Source organism: Thalassophryne amazonica, chromosome 2 (assembly GCF_902500255.1).
Source record: "Thalassophryne amazonica chromosome 2, fThaAma1.1, whole genome shotgun sequence".
Classification (NCBI taxonomy): Eukaryota; Metazoa; Chordata; class Actinopteri; order Batrachoidiformes; family Batrachoididae; genus Thalassophryne; species Thalassophryne amazonica.
The window spans coordinates 141,405,683-141,425,295 of NC_047104.1; the positions used below are offsets into that span (position 1 = coordinate 141,405,683).

Sequence of the window (19,613 nt, forward strand, 5' to 3'; positions counted from 1 at the left end):
GCTATATAAATAAAATAGATTTGATTGATTTGATTTTGTAATAAAGCAAGAAAATGAGTAACAGACTTCACATCCTTAGACATTAAAGGGAGATTGTGCTCAATTCATCCAGCGTTGATTTGTGTCATATATCATATTCAATTTATTACATCTGCCAAGAATGTAATAAAATCATCAGCATTTATTTATTTGTTTGTCTGTCGTTCAGCAAGATTACATCAAAACTACTGCATGGATTTTGACTAAATTTTCACTACAGATAGATGTTAGCCCAAGGAAGACTCCATTAAATTTTGGGTGTGATCCAGATCTGGATCAAGTTTCACTTTATATATGCTTTGAAGTATTACTGTTAGCAGGATTACATAAAAACTACTGCACTAATTTTGACAAAATTTTCAACACAGATACATATTAGGCCATGGAAGACTTCTTTAAATTTTGGAGGTGATCTGCATCCAGATTCTGGATCAAGTTTCACTTTATAGAGGCTTTGAAGGATTATGTCAAAACTACATCACAAATTCTCACCAAATTTTCACCATGGACACATATTAGGCCATGGAAAACGCCTCTGAATTTTGGAAGTGATCCAGATCCGGATTCTGGATCAAGATTTCCCTTTTATAGGCTTTGAAGGATAACTTCAAAACTACTTCACGGATTCTCACCACACTTGCACCACAAATAGATATTAGGGGATGGAAGACTCCACTAAATTTTGGACGTGATCCGAATCCGGATTGGTGGACATCAGAAATCTCTATTTGCTCTTGTTGTACATAACATTTTACAGTGTATGCACCTCCAGTATACATTCCATATGTTTTATTCCTGAAATATGTTTCAGGCCATGTGTCCTTATGCCCTCATACAATACGACACAGAGAAAGAGGAGCCAGTCAAGGACTCTAGAGGATTTTGTATTAAAGTCCCCAGAGGTGAGTCGACAATAGCACAACATCTCTAAAATGAACACAATCGTTTTTTTCTGAATTTTTTTTTTTTTTGCACACAGGGGAGACAGGCCTGTTGGTTGCCAAGATTGTAAAGTTGTCACCTTTCATCGGCTATGCCAAGAATAAGCAACAGACAGAGAAGAAGAAGATGAGGGATGTTTTTGTGAAAGGAGATCTCTACTTTAATACTGGAGATCTCCTAAAGATTGACAAAGAGGGATTTGTCTACTTTCAAGACCGTATCGGAGACACCTTCAGGTCAGTGGAACCCTGCCACTTCCTTTATGAAAACTAAAAAAGTGTCATTGCATAATTGTAATCCCATCAGAAACAGGCAGCACAACTGATTTTTTTTTTTTATTTCAGCTCATCAAGAATCTAGGAAATGCTTTTTGAAATGAAAAATAATATTCACTCACCTTCAACTGCTTACTCCAATTAAGGGTCACGGGGGGATGGAGTCCCAGCAGTGATGGGACATGAGGCAGGGTACAACCTGGACAGGACGCCAGTCTGTCCACGGGGAGAACTTGCAAACTTCACACAGAAGGCCACAGGTGGGAATCAATCCCATTACCTTCTTGCTGTGAGGCAACAGTGCTAACCACTAAGTCACCGTGCTGCCCTGAAAAATAACATTAAAGAAAATTAATAGTTAATAAAGGTAATTTCAAAATAACTAAAACTCTGTTAAATGGAATTTGGCCTGGGGATTTCATTATGTTCTAAAAGTATGACTTATTTCACAGATTTGCAAATATGGTAGAAAAACTGCTTGGAACTACATAGTTTATTCATAATAATGCTACTAAAGTGGTTACAATTAAAACTGTAGAATTTGAATTTTATGTGACGATCTACTGTTGTCATATTGAGGTATTCTTTAAAAACAAGGCAGTGCACACTGACTTTTATCCCCCGATTTAGTTGAGTATAAATAATGGCCTATAAGGAACAAGACAGATTCCTTCAGGAATGTCAGATTTTTCCATAAAATCAAAATAATATCTCTGAATGTGCAGGTGGGTCAGGCAACAGTTAAACTGCTTTTTTTGGTCATCCAGTTTTGTGTTACTGCTTTACCTAACATTCTTTTTTTAATCATATAGTTATCCTGCAACAAATAACCAACTATTAAATTAATTAACACCTATTTTATTCATTCATTCTCTATACATACCCACTTATTCAACTTAGGGATCATGGGGAGCTGGACCCTATCCCAGCACTCATTGAATTAAAGGTGGGATACACAATGGACAGGGCGCCAGTTTATCGCAGGGCCACATATAGACAGACAAACATATTCACACACGCACTTACACCTACAGTCATTTAGGGTCGGCACTTCACCTAGTCTACATGTCTTTTGAAGTGGGGGAAGCCGGAGCACCCATAGGGAATCCGCACAGAAAGGACCGGGGGGGAAGCCAGCCCAGGAATCACTACATTCCTGGAACTATTTTAATGATTGATTCATTTAATTTAGTCATTAAAATCAAAAAAAAAAAAAAACAAGTACTTTGATTTCATGTTCTTAAATGTGAATATTCTCTGGTTTATTTTAATGAGTAAACTGAATATCTTTAAGCTATGGACAAAATAAATTTGAAGGCATTTTGTTGTGGTATAGAAAATACTGATTGATATTTTCACCACTTGCTAACAGTTTATGGACCTACCAACAAATCGACTCATCCAGACCATAATCGCTTGCAGTTATGAAAAGGATTTAGTTGCAGCCCCAGTTACCAACTTGTAGACCTGGGTTCAATTCCTATTCACACTACCTGACTGTGTACTTAGAAATGACACTTCATCTACCAGGTGGAAATGGGCACCAGCCTTGGCTGGGCAAGTAACCTGTGATGGACAGTCACACCCATCCAGGAGGAGCTGTAGGCTCTCATCCCCATCATGCCATGGGATCTAGGATTATGACCAAACACCAATGGGTTACAGTGCCAGTACGACTCTGCCAACGTTCTTTTAATTAGTAATTTACTTATGAATTCATTTCCTCCGGGGAACAGCTGTGTTTTGCTCGCTGAGAAAATTTGCAAATGCTCTTCAACCTATATTCAACTGAATACACCACAAAGACAAGATATTTAATGCTCAAACTGATAACTTCATTGTTTTTGTGCAAATATTTGCTCATTATGAAATGGATGCCTGCAACATGTTTCAAAAAAACTGGGACAGCGATATGTTTACCACTGTGTTACATCACCTTTCCTTCTAACAACACTCAATAAGTGTTTGGGAACTGAGGACACTAACTGTTGAAGCTTTGTAGGTTCTTGCTTGATGTACCACTTCAGTTGTTCAACAGTCCGGGGTCTCCGTTGTCGTATTTTGCGCTTCATAATGCGCCACACATTTCAGTGGGCAACAGGTCTGGACTGCAGGCAGGCCATTCTAGTACCCGCACTCTACTACGAAGCCACGCTGTTGTAACACATGCAGAATGTGGCTTGGCATTGTTTTGCTGAAATAAGCAGGGACATCCCTGAAAAAGACGTTGCTTGGATGGCAGCATGTGTTGCTCCAAAACCTGGATGTACCTTTCAGCATTGATGGGTGCCATCACAAATGTGTAAGTGTCCATGCCATGGGCACTAACACACCCAAATACCATCACAGATGCTGGCTTTTGTACTTTGAACTGGAACAATCTGGATGGTCTTTTTCCTCTTTTGTCCGGAGGACACGACGTCCATGATTTCTAAAAACAATCTGAAATGTGGACTCAGACCACAGAACACCTTTCCACTTTGCGTCTGTCCATTTCAAATGAGCTCGGGTCCAGAGAAGGCAGTGGCGTTTATGGATGTTGTTGATTTATGGCTTTCACTTTGCATGGTAGAGTTTTAACTTGCACTTGTAAATATAGCGACGAACTGTCTTAACTGACAATGGTTTTGAAGTGTCCTGAGCCCATGCAGTAAGTAAAACAGAGTGCCGGGCACCTGGCTGAAGCTGGATTGGAAGTTGGAAGGTTGGCCCAGGCACTGACTGATGGAACCGGCAAAGATCGGTGTAAAAACGTATGGCTGGCTATGAAACACAGAAGGAATTGGATTCGGGCTCTTTGGCCAGCAGGAGTTCATAGAAGAAGAGGCTAAGCGTCTCGTTGGCTGACTGAACATATGGGAGGAAGCAGATAGGATTCCCGGATGCCACACGTTCACCTTCGCTGTGCTTACAACTGGGATGTCCAGCCCCCTCCACTGCTGTGTACCAAAGTGGGGACATCCAGCCCCGCCCCACCATCGTCCTTGGAAGTGGAGAACAAATGCTCTGGGATCACAGCAGATGTAGCGAGAACTGACAGCTCCTTTGAGACGTCAGACGTAGTGGACACTGAAACACTACTGTGATGTTAACAGGCACCGGAGTAGGCCACTCCTCTGAGGCGTTGGATGTAGTGCTGAAAACACTTCGGTGGCCACCTCCGCTATGTCATCCTCTGAAGCTGGAGCTGATGGTTCCCTGGTGATGTCATTAAATCCGACAGCTGCATCTCCGTTCTGATCATGGCTGCCTCGGGGGGGGAGTGCAGCGCCGTTGCGCTGCTCTTTGCTGCAGTGACAAACGGTTTATGGTGCCATTCCCGGGCATTGATGCAGACCACTTCTCTGTGAAATCATCAGGTGCTGGAACACGACACTCCTCAGTGATGTCATTGGAAAGAAGACTGTCAGGGCTCGCGGCACTACTCCCATTCATGGAGGTGGACAGCTCCTCTATGACATCATCAGGCTGTGGAGCGAGTTGCTCCCAAGCGATACCATTGAGAAGGAGACAGGTCCTGTTCGCCGACTCCTGGGCACAGCCAGACCCACATTCCAGCCTGTAACATATGGCACAGTGATTAACGTGGCCCCCCTCCCACCCACCTGGAGCCAAGAGGCGGCCCTGTACAGGTGCACAGAGGCTCCGGCGGAACTGGTCCCGCTGACAGTGCTGACGGGCAGATGGTGGCCCCTGTGCCATCCTCTAGTTCGTGAGATAGCTCTGGTGCCGGGACTGGCAGTTCCATGGAGATGTCCACTGGAACTGCGCAGACCTCGTCAGTCGCCACTGCCTGTATAAGGCTGGAACTGCAACAAAAAAGAGACATTACTGTCCCCACACCCCCCCAGAGTCCCCAGCCTGCTCAGTTGGGGAGATGGAACTCCCTTCCAGGTTCGGCCCAGTGATCAGCATTGATGGGACATCCGAAGCCTCCGGAGCTCGCTGATGACCCTCCCGGGACCGACGTTTCCTCCTCTTTTTCCCGGCTCTGCCCATGCCACCAGTCGTTACTGGCAATGGTGGTGAGCGTGGAGGACTAGCTGGTTCCTCAGGTTGTGATGGAATGGGAGACCTTGTTGGCAGTGACAGGGTTAAACTCAGAACTCAGATCAGGGGCTGGAATGCTGGTACGAGGACCGTCTGGAGAAAGGGTAATGACGGTGTGCAGACTATCAATGGCATGTCTGAGGGCTGAGAGGGCAATAGTTCTGGAGACCATGTCATGAAAAACAGCTGGTCAGTCAGTAGTTTATTGATAGTGACAGAGAGGGAATGCAGAGCTGAGTTGGATTCTGCTAACTCTGAACAGAAGAGAGGAAATCTTGAGTGGATTTAATGAAACTGTGCAGACTCACTATATCAGGAACAGAGGGTGCATCTGTCGGAGTTGTAGGTGTTGCTGAGAAGGAAGGTTGGACAAAGGAGGTATGGAGGTCTGTACTGCACAGGTGGAATGGAGAGTGTGGCTATCCACCTGCACTGAGTCAGGAGTTAAACAGTCAAAATGATGAGGAAAAAAAATCCACTGGGTCACGTGCCCAATCTGGGGGATCCTGGTCCAAAAGTCCTTCTAAGGAATAAAGTTCTGGAAAAAGTCAAAAGCTCAGTTATTGTTATCCAGCATATCCCAGGTCTGATTAAAAAAGACCTCTTTTTCTTGGGGTTGGAACAACAATGAACAGAATTGAAACAAAGGCAGAATTGTTCACCAAATCTTTTGAAGATCACCAGGTCAGGACAACTGCCTGCGAGATTCTGTTTTGGCGGGCTCATTTCTGTTACAGTTAGTGCAAATCAGTCTGAATAGAACCCCAGAAAATGCAAGTCAGTGAGGACTCAATAGTGAAGTCAAAAACCATCAATATTTATTCATCCAAAAATGTGGTTGAAACACAAAAGCCAGGGAGGTGACAAGTCCAACAAATATACAATTCAAACGTCTCGGGTTGAAGGGAATTAGGAAGGTGACATGAAGAGAACCAGGATAACTTAAGATACTATACAAGAAAGACCACAAAATCTTAACCAAATACACCTAGAAGGAACAACTAGTGACACAGGAGAGGGTTAACAAACAACAATGAGCCCGCAAGGTAGATGAGGACAAGGGTGTGGTTTAAATACACAAACACATTAACACACAGGTGCGGTAACCCACAGGTAGTTGGAAACGTATGATAATTAGAGTTGGCTGCAACAAGTAATAAAAGAACAAATCACAAGAGGGCGGCAGAGAAGAACTAACATAAGCAAAGGTGACTGAACCATGTGAATAATGAACCAAAACACAAGAGGGCGACAGACTAAGACAAAGCATAAACTGCACAAATGACTGTGTTGACTTTACAACATAAAAGGGTGATTCTTTAACTACGGGCACTATTGGCCTTGTAAATGTAATTTCCACCACACCATTGCCTTACAATATAAAGCGCCTTGGGGCAACTGTTTGTTTTGATTTGGTGCTATATACATGTGCTCTGATGTCACTGTTTATCTCCATAGAAACTACCCAAACAATCTTTCATACAAACTGTTTAAAGGGACATTACAGTGTTGTGGTGGAAATTACGGCAATAGTGTGGGACAACTACATTTTGTTTAAAAAAAATCACAACAGTTGTATGACATTGACTACCCCAATTATGTCTTGATTATTTTACTGATATTTTATTCAGAGATATTTTAAAAACATTAGAAAAAACGTTTCTTTACCATTCATTTTTATCATTGAAGATCAAAAGTCTGGGTGTGGGACAAGCACAAAACGGCAATATTTGCATATAATGATGCTGAAAAAAGGTGAAAAAGTCATCATAGACTACTAGAACAAATTTCTTAACACACTTTCATTGTAAAGATAACTATAAAAGTGTGAAATTTCCCCTTTTTTCTGTTTTTCATACAATATGATCAAAGGACATAATAAGTGCCCAAAAACTCATTCTGAACTGAAGACCAAAGCAGGAAGGTCATCAAACTGAGAGACATCAGAAATAACCACAAAGAACCAGACAACACAGAGATTTAAGACTGGCAAAAATAAAGCAAAAATTCAATATGTGGTCACAGAAAAGACGGTGTGAAATAAACATTGCAAAACCAGAAAACAACAGGATGTTATATCACAGATGGAGAAAAGACTAAAGAGACATCACGTGCAACAGACTGGGGAGAACATACAACCTCAATTCCAAAGAAGTTGGGACGTTGTGTAAAATGTAAATAAAAACAGAATCCAATGATTTGTAAATCCTCTTCAACCTATAATCAATTGAAATCACCACAAAGACAAGATATTTAATGTTCAAACTGATAAACTTTATTGTTTTTGTGCAAATATTTGCTCATTTTGAAATGGATGCCTGCAACACGTTTCAAAAAAGCTGGGACAGTGGTATGTTTACCACTGTGTTACATCACCTTTCCTTCTAACAACACTCAGTAAGTGTTTGAGAACTGAGGACACTAATTGTTGAAGCTTTGTAGGTGGAATTCTTTCCCATTCTTGCTTGATGTACGACTTAATTTGTTCAACAGTCCGGGGTCTCCATTGTATTTTGCACTTCATAATGTGCCACATTTTCAATGGGTGACAGGTCTGGACTGCAGGCAGGCCAGTCTAGTACCCGCACTCTTTTACTACGAAACCATGCTGTTGTAACACGTGCAGAATGTGACTTGGCATTGTCTTGTTGAAATAAGCAGGGACGTCCCTGAAAAAGACGTTGCTTGGATGGCAGCATGTGTTGCTCCAAAACCTGGATGTACCTTTCAGCATTGATGGTGCCATCACAGATGTGTAAGTTGCCCATGCCATGGGCACTAACACACCCCATACCATCACAGATGCTGGCTTTTGAACTTTGCACTGATAACAGTCTGGATGGTCTTTTTCCTCTTTTGTCCAGAGGACACGGCATTCATGATTTCCAAAAACAAACTAAAATGTGGACTCATCAGATCACAGCACACTTTTCCACTTTGTGTCTGTCCATTTCAAATGAGCTCGGGCCCAGAGAAGGCAGTGGCATTTCTGGATGTTGTTGGTGTATGGCTTTCTCTTTGCATAGTAGAGTTTTAACTTGCACTTGTAGATGTAGCGACAAACTGTGTTAACTGACAATGGTTTTCTGAAGTGTTCCTGAGCCCATGCGGTAAGATCCTTTACACAATGATGTCGCATTTAAATGCAGTGCCGCCTGAGGGATCGAAGGTCACGGGCATTCAATGTTGGTTTTCAGCCTTGCTGCTTACATGTAGAAAGTTCTCCAGATTCTCTGAATCTTCTGATTATATTGTGGACTGTAGATGATGGAATCCCTAAATTCCTTGCAATTAAATGTTGAGAAACATTGTTCTTAAGTTGTTGGATTGTTTTTTCATGCAGTTGTTCACAAAGTGGTGATCCTCGCCCCCATCTTTGCTTGTGAACAGCTGAGACTTTTGGAGATGTTCCTTTTATACCCAATCATGAGTTTCCTCAGTTTCCAAATGCTTATTGAGTTGTTAGAAGGAAAGGTGATGTAACACAGTGGTAAAAATACCACTGTCCCAGCCTTTTTGAAACGTGTTGCAGGCATTTCAAAATTAGCAAATATTTGCACAAAAACAATAAAGTTTATCAGTTTGAACATTAAATATCTTGTCTTTGTGGTGATTTCAATTGATTATAGGTTGAAGAGGATTTACAAATCATTGTATTCTGTTTTTATTTACATTTTACACAATGTCCCAAATCATTGGAATTTGGGTTGTATATGACAACTGACAGGTCAGATCTAACGACAACCTAACACACCACATATGGGTAAAGGTGGAGATAACGTGCATAGCAAACACACGCAAGCTGAGTGCACAAGAGCACACACACACACACACACACAACACAGCAGGGAGGTGAATGCACACAAGGGAACATACCTGACAGACACTACCAGCTGAGACATGAAAAACAATACCCAAAGAGAAAATAATATATAAATAAGATTCAAATCTATACTGAACTCACAAAACCCCAGAACGGACAGGACAGTAACAGTGTTATTGTTTTTGTCAAGAAGCTTTATGGTAGTTGGTAGTCAAGGAAAACATTACATACTACATCCCTGAAATGCCCCTGCAGGGGCCTCACGGCGATTGCCTGAAATAATGTACATAATCAACGTATTCCACATATTCTGGAAGATAAAATGAATGTTATGATACCTGTTTGTTGATCTTTGACAGACGATTTGAAAGCTTTTCACGGACATACATAGATACATACATGCATGTGCATACAGCTGAATTTTCTATATGGACCAGTGGTGATTGGCGGTCTTAATTTTTAAGAGTTTGGACCTTCACTTCTTCATGAAGGGAGATTTACTGAAGGGCCACATTACTTTTCCTGCAGTGTATCTATAAACTGGTAAATGAACAGCGTTAAGCTGTTCAGGCTGCCTTACAGAGCATGTTATTACTATATCAGAGCATGTCTAACGTATATGAACCATGGAAATGCTTTAAAACTCACCATTCAATGAAACTGTTGAAATGTGATGAAGTTACTGCAGGCTGCTAACCACTGGCTGCTTGTTCAGAATTCAGTCTGCAAGGCTAGTTTCAATTTAAAGCTTTGATGCAAAGCTTTCAATACTCCTGAGTGCTTCAGCTGCAATCTTTGCACCACATTATGTGATATCCTATCTTGATATCAAGCATTATCAATCAATAGGTTTGTACTGTAGCTTAGTTAGTCCACTTTTGGCTTCTTGTTTTGAATTCAGCCAGTGAAATGTTTTCAGTCAAAGCTTCAAAGCTTGCTTGAAGATACCAAACAGGGCTCCACGGTGAGCTTTGCTTCAAATCGTGATGTGTGTGATGATCATAAAAGCACACAGATGAAATAAGACTTAAATAGCTGGAAGTTGGTCTTGGGAAACAAAGGCTGTGGCACTTGTTGGCAAACCAGTATCTTTTCAAGGTATTACAGTCAAAGTAACGATGGGTGAGTGTTTGTCCATTGGCCAATAGAATTTGATTAAAACTTAAGAAATTATAACAATTGGTCCTGGAAGCCCAGCGCTGTATCCCTGATTGAAAGTTTAATGTGCAAATTAAAACTCAGCCTCAGGTCATAAATTATGAAATGTTTATGACCTTCCATAGATTTTCTCATCCACCCTTTTCAGGTTTCAAATCCCGCAAAACCTCGGAGAGGTCACCGCGCTGCGAGATCTCAGTAACATTGAGAACTGCATTGAGACGCTCTGATCACGCTGCACTTTAACCGCTGCACACGGACAACACAGTTAACATCGCAACATAAAACTATTTTTATTGTGCCTAAAACTCTCAGGAATATATTCTCTAGGTTTATAGACATTGTTATTGCGTTTGTTTTATGTAAACATGTGAGAATCACAGGCTGTCTCTCCGTTATTTTCAATGGGAGCTGCTGTGAGCTCCGTTCGCTTCCTGATCATGTCGTTCTGGGGGAAAGTGAAGTTTGCTCTTTAACGTCTTGATTATTGTTCTTTACAGTGCTGTTTGTCCTCTTTGTTCCAAACTAATATAATATGTCTGAAATTCAGTTTGCGTTTATTAAATTCCACGCAGATTAAATGTAGCAGACACGGATTATTCGTTATAATTGTTTTAGCAAGTTTTCAGGATAACATGCATGCAGTCTCTTATTAACGTGACGAAAAGCATAAAAAAATAAATTTTTTGTAGTATAATATTCATTTACAATTGTCATCGTGTGGATTCTCTATGTTGTTTTGACTGCAGCGACTCTCTGGTGCGCAAGGGATTATGGGATACATGTAAAACCTGGATAGCCAGCAACCCAACCAGGAGGTGGGCTTCATTGCCACACATTAAAATGAAATTGAATGAAGTAAAAACACTGAAATTAAGTCTTGGAACTCATTTAAATGCATACTAACACTGACAGGCACTTGTATGCTCTGACTGAGCAAACTATACTTATTTCTGATAAATTTATTATGTTGAGTATTGTATTTTCCCATCACCCTCTAGTGACCAGCTCTCCCTGGTGGATACCACTATCCCCTCACACTGAGAGGGTTCAGGTTTGGACTTGGTCTGGTTGGTTAGTAGGGTTTGGACAACTAATGAAAATCATTAGTCGACTGTCGGGTACCATTAGTCATCGACTAGTAGACTAGTTGGGTACCATTAGTCATCGACTAGTCGACGATTAAATTTGACATTGTATGAATTAAGCCAATTTCGAATCTTCATGGTGAACACTCAAATGTGACATTCATATATAAGCACAAAATCACACACAAAAAACAGCATTAGCATGAAACCAATACCTGCATTCATTTATTAGGCATAGACTACCTATTTGAGCTGACTAATTCACCTGCCAAGGTTCACACACTGTCTTCACTGAGTTAAGGTAGTGGTGGCACCTCCAGCAGGTCTATTCTTTTAAGGGGTAAATTAACTTAATAAATGGCTTTCCTACTAGTCGACTAATAAAAATACTCGACTAGTTGGATTTCAGGTAGTCATAGTCGACTATTACGACTAGTCGTCCCATCCCTATTGGTTAGACCTAACGATCTCAGCCTGCATGCAGATTATTTGTATTGTCATCAAATACAGGTGGAAAGGTGAAAATGTGGCAACCACAGAGGTAGCTGATGTCTTGGTCATGGTGGACTGCATTGAAGAGGTTAACGTCTATGGTGTGAAGGTGCCAGGTAATTTTTATCATTTAATTAAAAGGTGTCATCTTGAGCCACATTGATTGGATCTACATTTTACAGTTTATATGGTCAGGGTTTTATACATCAGAAAATTCCCACAATTCTGTGACTGCATAAAGAAATTCTCTCAGTAAAAGCAAAATGTCAGCATGGAATGGCTTAGACATAAGTGACATATGCAATGGAAGTTCATATATAGCATCCTACTTGTAGAGACACATTGAATAAACTCATCTGAATCAACACTAAATCAGACCCTACAAAAAAATCAATGCAGGCTGCAAAAAAGCACTGCTGATATTCACAGTTGCATTCAGTGAGTATTTACTGAGCAAGAATGTGATCAATGGTTGACGTCTTGGGTCTGAAGCCAGACTGCTGCAGTCGCTGATATGAGTTTCCTCAAACATGTGCTCAGACGTTTACATACCCTGGCAGAATATTTGATTTTTTTGGTTACCATTGATAACCATAGAGTGTCATACTGTTTATATTTCTTTATAATTGATGTAAATAAAGTCCAACACATATTCAGTGGCAGCTTCACCATCAGAGAGCCTCATCCACAAACTACCACACAAGACTCCAAGCTGTCGTTGATGTTAAAGGGGGCAACACATGGTAGTAATAACGGGTATGTAAACTTTTGATCAGGGTCATTTGGGTATTTTCTCTTGTCATTATGATTTAAAAAGAGGAAACAGTTATTTGACAATAAATGGCTTCACCCAACCACTAACAATGAGTGGAAAAAAAGTTTTTGTGTTATCATTCATATTCTCTGAAAAATGGCCAAATAAACAAAAGTTCTGCCAGGGTATGTAAACGTTTGACACAACTGTTTGTTAATTACTGTTTCGCTGCATTTCAAGTGTAAATGTGTCATCACACACTGCTATAGTTTAAAAAAAATGCTGACATGTAAATGAAGCAGCTTCCACCGCTGTTGCCACGCACGCATGCGATGACGTGAACAGTATCCATAGGAGCAGTGTATATGTGTGTGTGTGTGTATACTATCACTGCATCTATTTTCAACTGTAACAGGAACAGTAGGTGAGAGAAACACTGTTGCCATGGAAATATATATATATATATATATTTTTTTTCTTTCTTTCTTTATAGCAGCAGCTGAACTCCACCTTCATGTTTATGGTTTTGCTGATAAGATGTACATTGTTAAAATGCTAAAAGGGAGGTTTGGTATTTAACAAAAATAAATAAATAAGTAAACAAAAACTCTCCCTCTTTGTCACCTGATTATCTCTGAAAAGGAGGAAATGTTATGACTGGTTTGTTTGTGAGCTCCTTAGAAATGTTAGTGACTATCAAAATCAATTTTCACTAAATGTGGCTCTGAATTCAACAAATTGAGACATGACAGAAATATGCACTCTGAGATGTGCCCTTGTAATTATTTAATGAGTTTTATTCATGAGCGGGAATTTATATGGTACAGACAAGCAAGTGCAGTACCTTGACTGGCCGCTTGAGGCTGGCTCTGAAACAGAACACTTTGCCAAAGAACAGCTGTATGTAAATTTTGATCAGGGCCATTTGGGTAGTTACTGTTGTCATTCTGATTTAAAAACAGGAAACACAGTTGTTTGACAATAAATGGCTTCACCCAACCACTAACCATGAGTGAAAAAAGTTTTTGTGTTAACATTCATATTCTTTGAAAAATGCCCCCCCAAAAAATCACAAATTCTGCCAGAGTATGTAAACTTTTGAGCACAACTGTATTAGGACTCTTTTAAATGAGTAAATATTCTTGTTTGGTTATATTACATTGTCAATAATGTAAAATATTTATTGCAACATTGCAAAAATGTTGTCTCCAGTTGTAAATCTTACATAAATGTTTACAAGTAAAATGGCACCTTTATAATTCTGTAATAAAAATGGAAAAATCACAATGAATTCAAAAACACTCTTCATTTATTATGTATTTATTTTGTCAACAAGGGAAACATGTTTACGGTATAAATTCATTCCTGTGTTCATTGTGAGTCAGAAAAGCTCGCACACCGCAGACACCGGGAAGTTTTGATTCCTCTGCTGGTCACAAGGATGGCTGGATCCGGTCGAGCGTGTGGTCGTTTGTAGACAAAACATCAATCTTTCCATTGGTACCAAGTATTAGCTTATTCATGCTGATTACGAGAAACGGCGGCACAAAAACTACAGCAGTGATCCAGAACTGGCAATGATCCGGAACTGGGCAAGTGACTGTATATATAGATATATATAGATATATAGATATAGATATAAAACATTAAGGGTATAACCAATAATTTGTATCACATTTTGCCAAAATTGGAGCAACTTTAACTTTTGACCTCTGTACAAACACAAATTGACCTTAGTCACCATTCTTGCTTTTTTTAACGCCATAACTCCATAACATTCAGTCACGGGATAGTCCAAACTATACCTTTTTGGAATCTTTATGATCAGACAAGTCATGTGGCATAGTTTTCAATTTGATTGGAGCATTTTCAAATTTTGACCCCTGTGTAATTCTTCAATTGGCCCCTACCTGGCTCCCTGTTGAAAATTCAAGTGGCCAGTCAGTTTTTTTCAAGAGTAATATCTCAGGTGTATTTGTACCAAATTTGGTGCTTGTATCACCATTTGAAGGATTGTTTCAGTTATCACCTGCACTATGGAATCAGCATTGGAGATATTGTGACATATGAAGTATGATATGATGTTTTTCATATAGGCTGTGAGCTTTCCCAAGTTTGAGTGATCTGTCAATAAAGAGCCAGTGAGCTGTGGATATCTTTGTTAAATTGTTCCAGTTCAGTGGCAAACCAGAATAGAACACCAAAAAATGTGATATATGTCAGTTTTATGATATAAAAATTGTGACTCATTGAGCCCTATATTGTTGATCTGTGGCACATGACATATTTACATATGTCATGTGCCATGGATGCATTTGCACATAGGGGAACGTCCAACTTCACTTTGCTGTTTATGCAACGGAGCACAAACCACTTGGAAATCGATCAGTTCATGTCAGGAATCCTCCAGCAAACATGACCTTGGATAAGTTCTTCCACAGTATCAAACAAGAATCTGAAATTATTACTACTACTCTATTATCTGAAGAATGACATTTAACACTCGAGCTTCCAGCAATTAGTCCTTATGGCATGTAGTTCCTCTGTAAACTGAGGTATCAAATCAATTTTATTTATATCGCCAAATCACAACAAACATTGCCCCAAGGCGCTTTATATTGTAAGGCAAGACCATACAATAATTACGGAAAAACCCCAACGGTCAAAACGACCCCCTGTGAGCAAGCACTTGGCAACAGTGGGAAGGAAAAACTCCCTTTTAACAGGAAGAAACCTCCAGCAGAACCAGGCTCAGGGAGGGGCAGTCTTCTGCTGGGACTGGTTTTTTTTCTTATGGTTGTTTTTATTGTGTTTTAAATTTTTAACTGTTTTTATGTTGTGAAGCGCCTTGAGACGATATTGTCGTGAATTGGCGCTATATAAATTAATAAATTTGAATTTTTGAATTTGACTGGTTGGGGCTGAGGGAGAGAACCAGGAAAAAGACATGCTGTGGAGGGGAGCATATATGATATGCCCCTCTCTATGATATGACTACGCCTTCACAGTTTAATGCATCCAAGAGGCCAGGAAGTGCCAAATCAGATTCTCAGAAAGGCAATCTGCTAAGGAAGCATGCTTTTGAAATGACTCCAGCACCAATAGCTTTAAACTAAGACACCTTAAAGCTCACTGCCCAATATTACACACATATGTTGTGGTCTTTTCTACATTAGCTGGGTCAAGAAATTGTCATGCTCAAAGCAGTGAATGAGATGTGTAACATACATATTACACAATTTCAAATCGTAAAAGTATTCAGCCCCTTGGTATTTCACACATTTTAAATACATGACATTTCAAATACAAAAGTAAATCAGGCTTCTCAATATAAAAATTTCTAAAATTGTCTTCCTTAAACTCAAACTGAAAGTAAATCTCTACAACCTGACATAAATTAATTAAAATATAAAAGCCAATGATAGGTTGCATAAGTAATGGGCCCCTTTGGTATAATACCTGTAAATAATCAGTTTTATTGCCAGTTTTCTTCAGACAAGTCAGGGGATGGATACATGAACATTTCCAAGTCACTGAATATGTCTTTGACTTTATTTACATCAGTTATGAAGAAATACAAACAGTATGGCACTCTGTGGTAAATCTGTGTGGAGTAGACACTTCTGAAAAACTAAGTGACATTGCAAGAAGGAGAAGAGTGAGGAAAACCACCAAGACACCTAGACCCAGAAGAAGTTATAGGTTTCTGTGACTGTGATTGGAAAAATTTCACAGTTATCCATGGACAAAATTGTGGAATACTACAGAACATTATTAGGATTTCATAACAGTTATACTGAACAACTGAAAGACATTTATACTTCATGAAGAAAGCTTTGATGCATGTGTGATTTGAGTCCATGACCGGTGTACTGTATTTTCCAGACTATAAGTTGCACCGGCCTATTAGTGCCTTAATTGTAACCGCAGACAACAATACATTATTTTTTCATATATAATTCACTTCAGAATATGTCAAAAATCCTCCCAATCTAGTATTTAAAATGTGATTTATATACAGAAAATACAGTTGTCCTCTTACTGTATGTGTCAAATCCATAATTAATTTGAATATGTTCATGTTTGTGAATGTTGATCAAATCTGACCAGTTCTAAAATTCCTCATTCTTACCCTGTTGGGGATAATTAACTGTGTGGTCAAGGTCAAATCTGGATATTAGCCAGAAGATATTTTGTGTCTTTTTGTATTGTTTGCATTTCACAGTAGTAAAGTTTAAATGTTTATTACACTTCAACATGTATAAGATGAGTAAATCATACGCCTCTTTATTTTTAGGTGCCAGTATTATTTTAAAGCGTAAATTTTCTGCTTCTCAATTCTGGAATGACTGCAGAAAGTACAATGTGACAGCAATTCAGTACATAGGAGAGATATTGCGCTACCTCTGTAACACACCAAAGGTAAGGTTCAGTATTAAAAATGTTAGAATTAATGTTGCCTACATGGTAGTATGTGGATTTTAAAATGTTATTGTTTATTTATATATAATATATTATATATATATATATATATACACACACACACACACAACTCCAATTCCAATGAAGTTGGGACGTTGTGTGAAATGTAAATAAAAACAGAATACAATGATTTGCAAATCCTTTTCAACCTAGATTCAATTGAATACACCACAAAAGCAAGATATTTAATGCTCGAACTGATAAACATTTTTGTGCAAATATTTGCTCATTTTGAAATGGATGCCTGCAACATGTTTCAAAAAAGTTGGGATGGGGCAACAAAAGACTGAGAAAGTTGATGAATGCTCAAAGAACACCTAATTGGAAACAGGTGAGTGTCATGATTGGGTATAAAAGGAGCATCCCCAAAAGGCTCAGCCATTCACAAGCAAAGATGGGGCGAGGATCACCACTTTGTGAACAACTGCGTGAAAACAACAGTCCAACAGTTTAAGAACAATATTTCTCAACATTCTGTTGTAAGGAATTTAGGTATTCCATCATCTACAGTCCATAATATATCAGAAAATTCAGAGAATCTGGAGAACTTTCTGCACTTAAGCGGCAAGGCCGAAAACCAACATTGAATGCCCGTGACCTTTGATCCCTCAGGCGGCACTGCATTAAAAACCGACATCATTGTGTAAAGGATCTTACCGCGTGGGCTCAGGAACACTTCAGAAAACCATTGTCAGTTAACATAGTTCGTCGCTGCATCTACAAGTGCAAGTTAAAACTCTACCATGCAAAGTGAAAGCCATACATCAAAACATCCAGAAATGCCGCCGCCTTCTCTGGACCTGAGCTCATTTGAAATGGACAGACGCAAAGTGGAAAAGTGTGCTGTGGTCTGATGAGTCCACATTTCAAATTGTTTTTGGAAACCATGGACGTTGTGTCCTCCAAACAAAAGAGGAAAAAGACCATCCAGTTGTTACCAGCGCAGAGTTCAAAAGCCAGCATCTGTGATGGTATTTGGGTGTGATAGTGCCCATCGCATGGACAACTACACATTTGTGTTGGCATCATCAATGCTGAAAGGTACATTCAGGTTTTGGAGCAACACATGCTGCATCCAAGCAACGTCTATTTCCATGGACGTCCCTGCTTATTTCAGCAAGACAATGCCAAGCCACATTCTGCACGTGATACAACAGCGGGGCTTCGTATAAAGAGTGCTGGTATTAGACTGGCCTGCCTGCAGTCCAGACCTGTCACTCATTGAAAATGGTGTGGCACATTATGAAGCGTAAAATACAACAACAGGACCCTGAACTGTTGAACACTGAAGTCGTACATCAAGCAAGAATGGGAAAGAATTCCACCTACAAGCTTCAATAATTAGTGTCCTCAGTTTCCAAACACTTATTGAGTGTTGTTAGAAGGCAAGGTTGATGTAACACAGTGGGAAACATACCACTGTCCCAGCTTTTTTGAAACGTGTTGCAGGCATACCATTTCAAAATGAGCAAATATTTGCACATAAACAATAAAGGTTATCAGTTTGAACATTAAATATCTTGTCCTTGTGGTGTATTCAATTGAATATAAGTTGAATAGGATTTGAAAATCATTGTATTCTGTTTTTCATTTACATTTTACACAACGTCCCAACTTCATTGGAATTGGGGTTGTGTGTATATATATATATATATATATATATATATATATATATATATATATATATACACACACACACTCAACAAAATATAACGCATCACTTTGGTTTTGCTCCCATTTTGTATGAGATGAACTCAAAGATCTAAAACTTTTTCCACATACACAATATCACCATTTCCCTCAAATATTGTCACAAACCAGTCTAAATCTGTGATAGTGAGCGCTTCTCCTTGCTGAGATAATCCATCCAACCTCACAGGTGTGCCATATCAAGATGCTGATTAGACACCATGATTAGTGCACAGGTGTGCCTTAGACTGCCCACAATAAAAGGCCACTCTGAAAGGTGCAGTTTTATCACACAGCACAATGCCACAGATGTCGCAAGATTTGAGGGAGCGTGCAATTGGCATGCTGACAGCAGGAATGTCAACCAGAGCTGTTGCTCGTGTATTGAATGTTCATTTCTCTACCATAAGCCGTCTCCAAAGGCGTTTCAGAGAATTTGGCAGTACATCCAACCAGCCTCACAACCGCAGACCACGTGTAACCACACCAGCCCAGGACCTCCACATCCAGCATGTTCACCTCCAAGATCATCTGAGACCAGCCACTCGGACAGCTGCTGAAACAATCGGTTTGCATAACCAAAGAATTTCTGCACAAACTGTCAGAAACTGTCTCAGGGAAGCTCATCTGCATACTCGTCGTCCTCATTGGGGTCTCGACCTGACTCCAGTTCGTCGTCGTAACCGACTTGAGGCGGCAATGCTCACATTCACTGGCGTTTGGCACATTGGAGAGGTGTTCTCTTCACGGATGAATCCCGGTTCACACTGTCCAGGGCAGATGGCAGACAGCGTGTGTGGTGTCGTGTGGGTGAGCGGTTT

At 39.9% G+C, this 19,613-nt stretch overlaps 1 protein-coding gene across 1 annotated transcript in view; it reads left to right on the forward strand.

Annotated features, from left to right (window-relative positions):
* The window catches only part of LOC117531833 (very long-chain acyl-CoA synthetase-like), a 113,177-nt gene that overhangs the window by 71,112 nt on the left and 22,452 nt on the right, over nt 1-19,613 (forward strand). Inside the window, exons 6-8 of the mRNA XM_034195017.1 lie at nt 851-941; nt 1,019-1,217; nt 11,886-11,983. Coding sequence (XP_034050908.1) covers nt 851-941; nt 1,019-1,217; nt 11,886-11,983 — 388 coding nt within the window. The remainder of the gene's footprint in view (nt 1-850; nt 942-1,018; nt 1,218-11,885; nt 11,984-19,613) is intronic.